At 42.4% G+C, this 13744-nt stretch overlaps 1 protein-coding gene across 3 annotated transcripts in view; it reads left to right on the top strand.

The window, feature by feature from the left end:
- Window positions 1–13744, top strand: part of UNC80 (unc-80 homolog, NALCN channel complex subunit) — a 131877-nt gene that overhangs the window by 61164 nt on the left and 56969 nt on the right. For 2 of the 3 annotated variants that reach the window (XM_072874364.1, XM_072874365.1), the window contains exons 26-29: window positions 1646–1811; window positions 7065–7165; window positions 10180–10377; window positions 13056–13163. In XM_072874364.1, coding sequence (XP_072730465.1) covers window positions 1646–1811; window positions 7065–7165; window positions 10180–10377; window positions 13056–13163 — 573 coding nt within the window. Of the gene's footprint in view, window positions 1–1645; window positions 1812–5357; window positions 5562–7064; window positions 7166–10179; window positions 10378–13055; window positions 13164–13744 lie in introns of all 3 variants that reach the window. The other variant, XM_072874362.1, reaches the window with a different exon arrangement.

Raw genomic sequence — 13744 nt, forward strand, 5'->3', positions numbered from 1 at the left:
TATCTGTGTGCTAAGAGGATGTGTTTCATTCTGTCAGTTAATTTGTGGGGGCAGCGATTTCCAACGTAAGCATGTTGACAAACAGCTGGGAGGAGTAATGTATTTAAACACTCCAGGGAGGGGAACTCTGACCGTGCCCTAGGAATATACCTGTACTGCTCAGCTTATGCATGCTAATTTATGAAGCTGCTGTAATTCAGACAGATTTGATCACAGATTTTTATTCTGAAATGCTTTAGCCTTTGTTTCATATCCTAAACTGTGTTAGATACGTTTTAAACTATTTACATGGAAGTTTTCAATGCTAGAGATACTAGAAATCATTATTTTAGGCACCCACCTTTTTATATCCCAGTTTTTGTTATTGAGCAAAGTCAAAATATTTCCCTTATGGCAATCAACTGTTAGCTTTTCTGACAATCATTTATGATAATTTTCCCTGGAGATGCAAAGCTGACTGCAAATGGTTTGGGACCTTCGTCTGGTGTTAGATAGGCTAAGTGGACCCATTTCAGCACAGCTCAGTCTAGAACATATGTTTGAGAAAACCTTTTTTTTTTTTCCAAACCAACTCTTAGAGTAGCAGACTTTGTCACTACCCAAGTAGCTCCCAATAACTTCTATAGGAGTTTTGTATGCAAATTCCCATATGAGATCTCTTGAGCCTACAGAATTTTATCTGGAATAACTATTTTGGATAATTTCAGTGATGTTATCATTCACATTCATCAGCCGTTTACTCACAGCAAGGAGCTTTGTGTCATCTTAGATTCAGCTAGTTACATTTTGGGTGGGGAGATCTCAAAGCTGATGACAGCCCCAGTCAAAAGGCACAAATGATGTTCTTAAAGAGCCCGGCATTTTAACTGTGTCTGCCAGCACGGCAGTTCAAAGTCTTTCTTTCACTTTTTCTAGCTGTGGTTAGAGAAAGCAGATGATAATCCCTAGCTTGTGGAATCTTAGGACTTTTGCTTTTTTGGCCCAAATTGGTAGCCAGTAGGTGGCACAAATGGTGCCATTTCTGTTAACAGGAGAAAATGATGGTGCAAACTAGCTTCTTTCTGGTGCAATGCTGTTTATTTTCCAGAATTTAAGTGCAGCCAACATTTTTATTACTCCCTGTTTTCCACTGTGTCCTTTCAGCCTGATCTGCACACAGAAAGCTTGCTCTGAGCCATGCTGTCGTGGCTGTTGCACTGTCAGCTAGCTTTCTCTCAGCTTTTCTGCCTCTGATGAGTACAGTGGCAATGCATTCCCTAATCAACCACAAGGAGCCTTTTGGAGTAGAGACCTAACCATCCACCCGGCATCTTGAGCAACAGCCACCTTTTATTGCCACCTATCCATTAGGCACCATTTATGTGTTTTCCCCCTCATGAGCCTGCAGACAGGGTGCCAATTCACTCAGCAGTGTTAACCAGAAATGTATGTTAACACCTGTTAAGTCTTCCATCCTGACAGCGTGGCTCAGCGTGCTGCAAGTCCAAAGAGTAGTTGGATTAGAAAGTGTCAGGGTAGATGAAGAACTGCATGATAGAAATAAATTCCCATCTGAAGCAGTTCTTCCTGAAGCTTCTATGGTTGCAGTGAAAAGCATGGGGTCTCAAAGTGCTTGCACATCTGTGTGGTCTGCATACTGATACAGGATCTGGAGAGCTGCAGGCTGCGTCTGGACCCTGAGATGGACCGGCACAGGTATGAAAGAAAGATCAGCTTTGCTGGGGTTCTGGATGAAAATGAAGATTCAAAGGATTCCCTGCACAGCAGCAGCCACACCCTCAAATCTGAGGCTGGCTTCGAGGAGAAAAAAGGTTTGTCAGCACAATAAGGCTTTTGTATTCTCAGGGCTTGTGAAGTGGCGCTTGATTTTATGTTTTCATTTGCATAGACTGTGTTAAAAAGCAGGCGGCCATGGAGTCACGTGGCTTTGAATCATTTCTGAGACGCTTCTGGCCTTCAGGGTTCAATATAACAAATGTGAGAAGCAAAGATGTTAAATTTTATAAAACACTGCTATGACTAAAACCGATTGAGAGCATTGCAAGATTTCTAAAAAGGATACCTTGTTTGAAACTGTCTCTCAGTGGGATGCTGAGAGAAGCTTCACTATTTGATTCACTTTAAAAATAAAGATCAAAAGTGTTCTTGTTTGGTTTTTATTCTGATTACAGTATTTCATTTTGGGAAAACCACAGATAGGAGGGAAGATTGGGATCTTTCTGTGAAAATCTGTACTGGTTTGGAAGTCATGGCATCTCACAGAATTAGTGGTTGATCACTTGATCTCTTGAATTCTTTGCTACCACATGAAAAACACACACCTATGTGGCTTTTGATGGCTAGCAGATTAATGTTACCAACATACTGTATACTGTACAAGCAAACCTCAAGCTCACTGTGTTTGCTGAGAACAGCAGATTGTTTCCATTTTTGAGCCATCTCATGCAAAACTCACATACTATCTGATGGTACAAGTGTTGCAATACAATATACAGTCATCGTGTGTATTTGCAATTAGAAGCTGAACTGCCAGACAGTTACCTGTAAATTATTCTCCCTCTAACAAGTTTTCTAGAGCTGTTTAAATTCTGTCTCATAATAGTCATATAAAGGTGCAGATGTTTGAATGATAATTTTGATGATTGTTTGAAAAGGATAAATGTTTGATGACTGTTTGAAAAGGATGGAGTCTGTGGCTGGTTATCCTCTAGGAACTGTAATGTGTTTTAATGATTCAGAGGAGCTTTTATTGACTTCAGGAGGCTTTGCATAAATGTTGTATTGTCTTCACCTGTGACCCTGCCACAATTACAGGAGAAAATATTAGAACTGCTTCCAAGACTTACATGGTGTACAGCTGCCTCCAAAATTGTGTCAGGTGGGACAGTTACTCCTGTGAAGACAGCTAGGTATCCACCTAAGAAAGGTGAGCTGGATAAATTCATGCTCAACCTCATTTTTTGTACCTTTGGCATATTGGCAGCCCAGAGAAGCACACAGCCTTCTGGTCTGTCTGATAGTTCAAGATCAGTGGGATAAGATGTCTCTAACTATTTAGGTGAGGAAAAGCTTGGTTTTGAGGTTGGGTTTTTTTTGAAGATAGTTATGACAATTACTTGAAACCACTTTTCAGCCTCTCAGGCAGCAGTCCCACCCACTGGGATGTTACCTGAGTGGGAGAATGCCTACAAGCACACAGTCCTGCTGGAAAATGCTGGTGGCTGGTCTCTAACTATGCTATTTTTCTTAGAGACAATGCTGACTTAGGTTTTCCTTCATGTGTTACTGTGCTACAGGCATAATGCAGAATTGAGTTATTTTTGCAAATATAGTATTAACTTTCTGCATCCTTGACTCTGTTAAACTACATTTTCCCTGCAGTTTCAGTTGAGTTTTCTTTCCCATTCTCCCTTTTCCCTAAGCTGTCATGTAGTATTCCTTTACTAAAGCTGCCTCTTTAATACATTTTAGAGATGGGAAAAGTGAATATGGTAGGAATGCTGAATCCTAATATACTAATATACTCTAGCAAAAATGTATTTGCAGTATTTTGGAAGCTAAATAAATGCAAGATAATGTTATATTTTAAAATTACAATAATTATGTTCTTTTTTCTGGCCACAGCATATTCTTCTGGGCATCCACCTGGGCCAAACATAACAGATGCAGAGGCATCTTTCGTAATCTACACTTTTCTAGATAAGAAAATGTTGTTGTGTGAATGTAACTAAATTTTTCTCGCCTGCAGTGACAGGTTTCTTTATCTCAACCTCTTTGATGAGTACTAATCTGTTTCCTTTCATCTTTTCCGGAGTGTTAAAAACTTTGCTCTCATTGCTCACCCCAGGCGTGGCTTAACAGCTATCCAAAAGCTACAAGTTTACTGTATAGAATCTGCTCCAGGTAGGTCTGAAATACAGACATTAAAGCTAGGTAGATGCAGGCTCTCAGAGGATCGTATGTACTATTTGAGTGCTAAAATGGGATTCTGCAGACTTCATGAAATGCAGTTACAAGTGCTTAAATGGTTTGGCTTCGGGGGAACTGAGCCACTTTATTGAGGCTGATCTAAACAGAATTCAAGCAGTAGTGATTGCTAAGGAACTCAGCATGGTCACTTGGAGGGAGATTCTCTGGTTACTCAACAGTGATTTGCCCAGCCGATTCATGAGGACTGAGGAGTAGCTTTCAAAACCTATCCAGCTGTCTTCGGCCAGGACGTTAGCCACTGGAAATGGGAGTGGGAATTGGGTTCTGGAGGAATTAGGGCCATTCTCAGGAATAAAGGTGTGTTTGATTTTTCCTGAAGCCAAAATACAATTCCATTAAAATATTTTTCTTACCCGTGGTATCCAAAAAGCTGTATCCTGTTCATTCTCAACAACACACCAAAAGGTAATCAATCACACATGGCCTTGCCTGATTAGATCTGCAGTAAAATGACTGAGTGTTGCAACATTTGGACTGACATATTGCCATGTACTGCCTTTGAACTAAGAGGAGAATGAAAGTGCAAACGGTTGGTGCTTTGAACATTGAACCATTTCATGTCTGTGCTCATCAAAAATGCAGAGTGTCAATGGATGTTGTTAATGCCTGAAAGCTGCTGATTTGTCTGAAGGAGAGGATCTACGTGCTCCCGTTTCCTCTAAAGCATTCTAATGATGAAGAGTAACATGCAGAGACACGGATTTATGCAAATCTTACTTCAAAGAAGTCTTGCGTGCTAACCTCATGAAGCAGACTACCCTTCTGCAGTCACACGTGCTGTATGAATAAATAATTGATCCTACTGCAGAGCTCAGTGAGGTTTACTGAACCCAGGCCCACAGGAAAATAGGTTTGTCCATGGGGCCTTGTTCATGCTTGGGATTCAGCCATCTATCCCTAGCAAGAGGTGATTCTGCACTAATGTAAACCCCAGGGGCTGGCAAAGAAAACTGCAATTTACATCGATTGGGCAGACCCTGTTTCCGGGCAGGAATTGATTCAAATTGGTGTGAATCGTAGGTTTTCCTTGTCCACGTTTTGGGTTTCTGTTGGAGCAGCTGACTCTACTTGCTGGTGGTTGAACGAGGGCTAATTCCAAATACAGACAAGGCCTGAGGTGACGTACCAGGTCTCCAGGAAATGAGGTGCCGAACACATTTCTGTAAAGCATCTTTACTGCCTGATTGACAGAGCTGCATTGGCGGTGGCTTTGGAGGGAGCCTCTGGCCCCACATTCCTTGGTAGAAGACGCTGCAATACAGGCTGGCAGCAAAGGGTCGGGAGGGAGGGGAGGGCCAGGATATCTTTCTTTTTTAAATGGGGAAAAATTAAGGGGAAAAAAGTCCTCTTTTATTCTTTTAATACAGTTCCCAGCAGGAAGATCAGGATAGGAGGCTCCCGCTTGCTCCAGATTAAAGGAACCCGCAGTTTCCGGGTGAAGAAGGGGGGTTCCCTTTCCAGCATTCGCCGGGCCGGCAGCCTAAAGAGCACCAAGTTATCACGGCAGGACTCAGAGTCTGAGAATGAGGAGCTGCAGCTGTCCCACAGCAGGGACACTGTCACTGATATAGGTAACTTAGACGAGTGGGTGTAAAGGGAGGGGACAATAGGCAGGACCTAAACTCTTGATGTGATTGCAGCAGAGCTAGAGGTGACAAGAGACCCCCACCCCATCAGGCTAGGAAAAACCTAGAGTCCTCTTCAGGGACTGCCTGAACTAGGGCCTGGGAGGAACATGGTTCAAATCCTGGGTGCAGCGTCAGCTCCATGCACAGGTTGTCAATTCAGAGCTCCGTGTTAGAGCATGAACTCTTGGAATGCTGGTGCCTGCCAGCCAAACGCTTGCTGTCTTTAGGGGAGCACATGCACGTGTGTGTATGCACATACACACACCCCTACATCATATGATATAATGAATACATGAGGTCATATGATATTTTATTGTCCATATTAACAGATAGGATATATATATGTACAGACATACACTTCATATTCTGTGTAGCATATGATGTCACAGGCATGTCATATGACATGTAATATATATATTCCTATATGTAGAACATAACATGTACATGCTACATACTATATTTATACATATTGGCATATACGTATATTTTTACAGTTTACAGATGCCTGCCTTAGTCTTCAAAAGATGGATCCCTGTATATTTCTCTTATGGAAACCAAATGTGCATCCTGCCACAAGAAATCTCCATCACAGTTGAACTAAAGGGGCTCCCTCTGCTAGGGGTGTTAACGAAAAACTACGGGTTGGATACATTTGCAGCTGAAATAACCTCCCAAGCTTAATGGTCATTTCTATGTTGCCCAAAAGATGCTTCAGTAGGTGAACATGGAGAGTGGGATTGCCTGTTCTGTAGACTTTGGCAAGTCACAGTTCACTTAAAGAGGAGAAAGAAAGGATTAACCAGAGTTCATCCCCAGCCATCTCTTAACAGCATTAATGTTAGTATTATAGGAGGCCCATAGGTTATGAAATGGCTAGAGTAAACACGGGATCAGTGAAGTTCCCAGAGAAATCGCTTCCTTGCCTGAGTTCTTTAGAACTAGTGTGCTAGAATCAGGATTTTTTTCCCCTTTCATCCCCATGACATTAGCCGTTTCCATGGGCAATTAGCAGTGACTTTGCCCATTGGCATTTCCAGTTGGATGCCACTTCTGGTTGGATTTTTGTTGACGTTTTTAACCACAGAGCCCAGTCAATGCAGATCACTAAGCCAACCATTTGCAGCATCTGAATGGTGCAAAGAATTTGGTTCTGATGTTTTTCATTTACCTTCTCCCCTTACCTTAAAGAAAAAAGTGGGGAGGGAGCAGTGTTTGCTACTAACAAGATGGCCTCTGAGCCATGTCTAAATGGTTCTTGTAATTGTCAAGCCAGCATGACACAAGGATTGGGGAGGGGTGTCCAAACGCAGTCTTTCCAGTGTGACATATTCTATGTACTCTGGTCTGTTCCCACAAGGCTGGCCTGGCTTACAAGCACTGTCCCTAGTCTTTAAGCACATAGGAAGCAATAAAAACAACCACCTTTTGGGTATTTTTCTTTTGAAGAAGGGAGCCCTTGGAGCGCGAGCGAACCTAGCATTGAGCCCGAGGTGCTGAGCAACACAGGCACGGAGGAGAACTATCATCGGAACATGTCATGGCTGCATGTAAGTATGAGTCGCCAGCAGCACTCTTAAGGATGGCATTTTCAGTAGGAAAACCTTTGTGCTGGCAATAACCAGATCACAATCTGTGCTTTCTCCAGGTAGCATCAAGGATCTCAAGTGTAAGTAAGCTGCGACCTTTGGAAATTGTCTCTTTGCCATTTCTAAAATAGACTAAAACCAGAAAGTTTTTGTCTTGCTCCCTCTGTCCACTTCATATATTTAGTTTGTAAGGGAAAAGGGACTATTTCTCTCTGGGTGTGCAGGGACAGCCGTGCTACCTCAGCTGAAAAATCTATTAGCTCAGTGTCTTATCTCCAGCATGGCTAGTAGGGGGTAGTTCGGGAAGAGTAACAGGATGGGCTTCAGTGTGAGCTGGGCTCCCAGCTTCTGGGAAATGGTATTTTAGAAGCTACTTGAGCTGTGGTGACCACTATGTTTACTAACTACCAGAAGATTTTTCCTCAGGGAGTTTTTCCAACCCCTTTTTGAGCCAATTTATATATTTTTGTCTCCATTAACTCTATGGCAATGAGCTTAATTATGCACCTTGTGGGGAAAAAAAATACTTTTGGAACATTTTCTTTGATTCCATTAGATGTATTCTACCATAATGTCTAACCCAACAGGGTCTTGTGTAGTTTTGACTCTATCCAACAGACAAGGAGTGCAACAGTGGTTTGGATATGTGGTTTGGTCATGCAGGACCTAAGACATCCATTTTGGTGATCTCTGTACCCATGATTTAGACATGCCAAAAGTCAGTTGGGCAAGTCTACACCGTTCAATCCACTGATATCCAAGGACTGTACACCTCTACCTCTGTTGCCTCATGACAGTCTGTGATGGTGCAGTATGGTCAGTGTGCCCATGTGCACATGCTTTGCAGAAAAGTTGGATTGACTCCCTGTGCACAGATTGATTGTATCCTGCATGTGTGTATGAGGACAGATGCCTTTTGACTTCTGAGTTGCCTTTTGGAAAGATGGCTGCCAATAATGACTTGATATCCCCCTCTTTCCGCCAAGTATTTCACACAGTTTGCTCTTAACTCCCCCATTCCTATGGGGTGTGGGCAAGAACAAGATTAATCTAATACTGTGATGTCAGAAGCAGTTCTTGATTTGAAAAGCAGTCTTTTTTGGAAGAGGGTGGCAGGGTGGGGAACTTGAATGTCATGTCTTTCAAGCTAGTACCTCCATCCCTGGACTACCCCACTTCTCTGTCAGATTTGGAAATTCCAGTGTACTAAACTGAATATGTTAGACATGAGAGTGTGTACTAGGCGATGAATTGCTAGAGGATAAAAGGCATCTCCCTAGCTAGCAGCTTAGGATAAATCATGGTGCTTTTGCTCAATGTGGGAGGATGTACGGACTCATAAATACAAGGCATAAACTGCAGGGAACTTGAGATGTTTGTCTTGCTTTACATGTGATTAGCCTGCATAGGAGAAAGGAAGATTTGAAAAATCACCTGTTCCAGTTAATGCCACACCAGTACCAATATCACATGAGAACTTTATCTTTTTGTTTGTTGGAAAGAAGGTGTGGGTGGATGGTGACTAAAACTACAGGCAAAACAAAAAACTGCTTTACTTAATGGTCATGAGAAAACCACTCAAAAGGATCACTGGTTCCAGTTGCTTCTATGCATGCACCAGCATTTCCTTTACCTGTCCTTTACGGCAGCCTGGAGCGTGATGTCCTCACTCTATGTCAGTGTACCATAACTACAAGTTATAACAGTGGACTAGAGGCTGGGTAGAGGCTATACAATGCTGATCAGATTTATACCATTTGCATATTGATACATTGATACAACACTAGTGTCTTGAGTTATTCCTGATTGACCCCAAAATAACATGAGGCCAGAACAGGCAGGCAAAGACAAGAATCCCACATACTCAGCGTAGATTTGTTTTAAATTAAGGTCCTGACTTTTTGGAAGCCTAAATATTTGAGGGTTGAGAGTGATGCGGCTGCCTTACTTGAGAGAGCCAGCAGACTGCAGCTGCACAGACAATAAATGGATCAAGAAGGTGGTATAGCCTCTTTCTGGTAGTTCTGGGTATTTCTGCACTAGGCTGTGGGACAAAGAGAAGGACTCGTAAAGGCCAGTTCTGACCTACAGTGTGAATGGCTTGGGGATGCCTGTGTGTTTTCCTCAGAGGGCTACTAAGCGGCTGGGTTTGTGTGTGACATGGAAGACCAATGTACAAAGAGCTGCTGGACTGAGCTCTGCTCCTCCGGGAAGAAACCCTCTGAGTTACACCAGAGAGCAGTCACTGAAGTGTAGACTTACTCAAGGCTGTCTTTAATTAATTAGTTTAGGGACTAATAGCAGTGTTGCTGCAGCAAAGCAGGGCTCAGAATAGCTACATGCCCAAATATTTACTCTGTTTCTTAGATGGGTTTTACAGCTCCTTGCTGCCATATGGCAGCACCACTAGAAATAGTAACTGAGCCAGCTAACATAAAGCTAGGCTGCATGGGCCTACCCAAGCACAGTGAGGGAAGCATATGCAGAACAACCGGCACAGTTTATTCCTACTTGAGAGCATACCGAGACATTTCCTTTCCCATTCCTTCAAGGAAACTAACCCTCAAAACTGGTGGGTTTCTAGCTTTAATGATGATTGAGTAGTTGACAATTTCCAGTCTAAGCCCTCATCTCAGAGTGGCGGTACGACAGCTTTTCTGCAAACTGAGAGAACACTCTTTTCCTCAGCCTTACTCTTGCCACCAGCCAAACATACACATCTACAGCAGCTCTGTCACTTTGTCTGCTTTGTTAACACTGATGTTTCTTTAGCCATGCCTAGCTAGTTTGTAAATCACAAGTATAGAGCTCTGCTCAGACACACGTACCTTTTCAAAAAGCTGTGTTGAGCTTCATGCCTCCCCAGCTAGGATGTGGAAAAGTTAGTTTGACTGTCCCCATCACTGGCTGCCCTACGCAGTTCTGTGTGTAACTCCCTTTTCTATAGGTAACTATTCTCTTGTTTTCTTTTCAAGGTTATGATCCTATTATGCAACCAGCAAAGTTTCATATGTACCCACATTGACTACTGTCACCCACATTGCTACCTCCATCACAGCCGGTCCTGTGCTCGCCTTGTCCGGGCCATCAAACTCCTGTATGGAGACACAGTGGACTCTCTGCGAGAAAACAGCACATTGAACAGTGTGGCAAGAGGCAAAAAGCAAAAGGAAGTGAGTAGATGGAAAAAGCAGAATGTTTTGGGGGTTGTCCATGCAGGTCATAATTACCTTCAAGGACTGCATAATGTACTCAAACAGTTCTTTCATGACAAAATGAACACAGCCCTTCCTAAACAGAGCTCTGCTGTAAAAAAACCCCATTAAGTCATTTAGCATAGTGGAAGGAACATAATCTATTGATTGGGAAGAATCTTAGTTGCTGATAAGGTTGTTTAAAAGCTTATAACCTGACTTTAATTTTAATGTTCTTTTATGGCCTCTACTTACCAGCCCCTGGAGTCCAGTCTCTTTTCTCATGTTTCTTCTTGTAATTACTCTTGAAATTCTTGTAGAATCTTGCATAATTTCTTTCTTTTAGGTCTGAGCTCTTAGAGCTGTTCCAAGAACTGTACACATTAGTCTTTAATGTTAGAGTTTCTTTAGGGACACGCTTTTAATGACCAGTTCAGCAGGATATTCAAACAAAATTGTGCCTTTTTAGCCATATAAGTGGTGCCTTTAATTTCAGTGGAAATACATTTCTGCTTTCAGTAAAGTGCCCACCCAGGTACCAACTGAATCATGTCAACAGTTGGTTAATTCTTTCATATTCCTGACCACAACTGCCAGACTGCAGTTATTCTGAATAATTGTAATGGTGGAGTCATTCAACTACTTTGCAGTAACATTGAAAACAAAAGTGCTCATGAAACTCTCATCAAGATTTCAGTTGGGTAAAGAGGCTATCACCCCTGTAAGTGGAAAATGAAGGAGCAGGAGACAAGTTCATAATGTTTCTTCATCAGCCAGCAGATTGTTTGTTTCCTATCAAGTTAGAAAATTGAAGGGTATTTGTATGGAACAAAGCACAGAGCAGATGAAACAACAGATAATGATTCTTCTTTCCTGGAAACTGTAACCCCCATATATTTCCTCTGACACAGAAAAGTGGTGTATCAGTTGTTTAGAAAAAGAGGCAGTCATTTCCTCTACAGAAGGCAGGCTTGAGATGAGCAGCTGGCAGCGTTCATGAAAGGCAGCAAAAGAACACTGTGCATTACTGTGTGCTGTTTCATCTCCAACTTTGAATTGCAAGGCAAAGTGATACACATTTCGTCATCTGTCAAACCATCAAAGCCTTTAAGCAACAGCAAGGAAAAAAGAGGTTGAGGGACAATAAGGTTTCCTACAAGCACATGCACCGTGTTTGTACAGACCTCACTGCAGGAGAGCAGTTGATAACTTTTGAATTTTATGTAATGGTAGACTTTTCATCCTGGTTCCTCATGCTCTGGTATTCTTCAAGTGTTGTCATTCTCTGACTGCATGGGCACCATTTCCACATTTATCTGGGTTCCAGAGGAACCTCTCTTTTACTCTCACAGCTTGCAGAATGAAAGGCTAGAGGTAGCTGCAATATGCAGACCTGGCTATGTGCTCCATGGGGCTTGTGAGCTGTCTGATAAACGAGGACCCCTGTGTTAATCAGCAGGCTACTAGCTTGAGGAGAAGAGTCTGTGGCAACTTAGCATTCTGGGAAAACTCCCTGGTATTGTGAACAATGAACATAAAAAGGACTTGTCATTATCACTGTCATTGCCAATCTGCTAGGGACAACTCTGAGGCAGGCGTGAGCTCAAGTCCTGAAATGTGTTGTTACTTACACTTTCTGAGGAAGAAGAGAAGATAAATGTATGTCGTGGTTTAACCCCAGTCGGCAAGTAAGCACCACGCAGCCGCTCGCTCACCCTCCCTGCTCCCAGGGGGATGGGGGAGAGAATCTGAAAAGCGCAAGTAAGAAAACTTGTGGGCTGAGATAAGAACAGTTTAATAATTAAAATAAAATAATAATAATAATAATAATAGAAATTGTCATGAAAAGGAAAATAACGAGAGAGAGAGAAAGAAGAACAAAGCCCAGGGAAAAACAAAACCAAAAAAAGTAATGCAACCGTTCACGACGCACCGACCGATGCCCAGCCCATCCCCGAGCAGCGATCTCTGCCCCCCAGCCAACTTCCCCCAGTTTCTGTACTGCGCATGACGCCATATGGTATGGAATAGCCCTTTGGCCAGTTGGGCTGTGCCCCCTCCCAGCTTCTTGTGCACCCAGCAGAGCCTGGGAAGCTGAAAAGTCCTTGCCTGGTGTAAGCACTGCTTAGCAACAACTAAACCATCAGTGCGTTATCAGCATTATTCTCATCCTAAATCCAAAACACAGTACTACACCAGCTACTAGAAAGAAAATTAACTCTATCCCAGGTGAAACCAAGACAATGTAGCTGAGAGGAATCAGTGTTGTACACAGTAAACACCTCCGTTGGTAATTTTTTAGGGGGAAGCTATAGACTTTTTACCTCTAACCTCCTTAAAGTACTGTTCTCCTGAAATAGATGGGTGTGCCACCTGTGAAGATTACACAGAGCACATTCACATTCCTCATTTGGTTTACTGGCTTCTGCCTTAAGCTTTTATTGGGAAAAGCATTGTTAAAAAGAGAAGAAAATTGGATGAGATATGTCATCTCACTGATACTAGGCCTGTTGCCAGCACAGGAGAAGGCTTTGTGCTACAGCTCTGGTACTAGACAGCTTCTAGTGTATGGAAATTCCTCTTGTGCATGATCTCCTCCCTTTCCACGTTTTGGGAAATCTAAATGTCAACTCCACTTTCTTTTTTTTTCATTTCAGTGCTCAGACAAGTCATGCTTGAGAACTCCTTCTCTAAAAAAGAGAGTGATTGATATCAACTTGGAAGGGAAGAAGGACTCTGGAATGTTAAAATACATCAGGCACCAGGTACTGACTAGGCCATATGCTAGTTAGGGCAGCTGATACATAGATGTCAGGTTAGACTGCAACAAGAAGGAGAATGTATATGGATCTATAAGACTGTGTGAAGAACTGTTGTTCCTGAATATCAGTCAGCTCAGCCCTGTATGTTTTCCCCAGCTGAGTAATGCTACATTTAAGCCTCTTAAGGTAACGCCATCAAAGAATCCTTTAAACATGTAGCTCCATTAAATCGCAATCTGCATCTCTGGCTTCCCATAGCAACACATGCATCAAACCTGGGGATACAAAAAATTAAAATAAAATAAAAAATTAAAAAATCCACAGATGTGTTTAAATACAAGCTATCAGTTTACAGGAATAGTTTTCTTTGTTCTTTCCTGTTCACTGTTCCTGAAGAAGCAACAGGCTCTCCGCAGGCCTGTTCTTGGCAGTCTGTGAGATTTTCATGGATCTGTACCACTGTTTGTGCACCACCTTGGGAGAGTTTGGCTTTCCTTTTCTCCTCTTTATCAGTGTTTTGTTGACATGAGTGATGAGCAACAGACTCAAGGAGCTAGCTTGCAAACACTGCTTTTTCAGTGTAG

This window comes from Ciconia boyciana, chromosome 10 (assembly GCF_034638445.1).
Source record: "Ciconia boyciana chromosome 10, ASM3463844v1, whole genome shotgun sequence".
Taxonomy (NCBI): Eukaryota; Metazoa; Chordata; class Aves; order Ciconiiformes; family Ciconiidae; genus Ciconia; species Ciconia boyciana.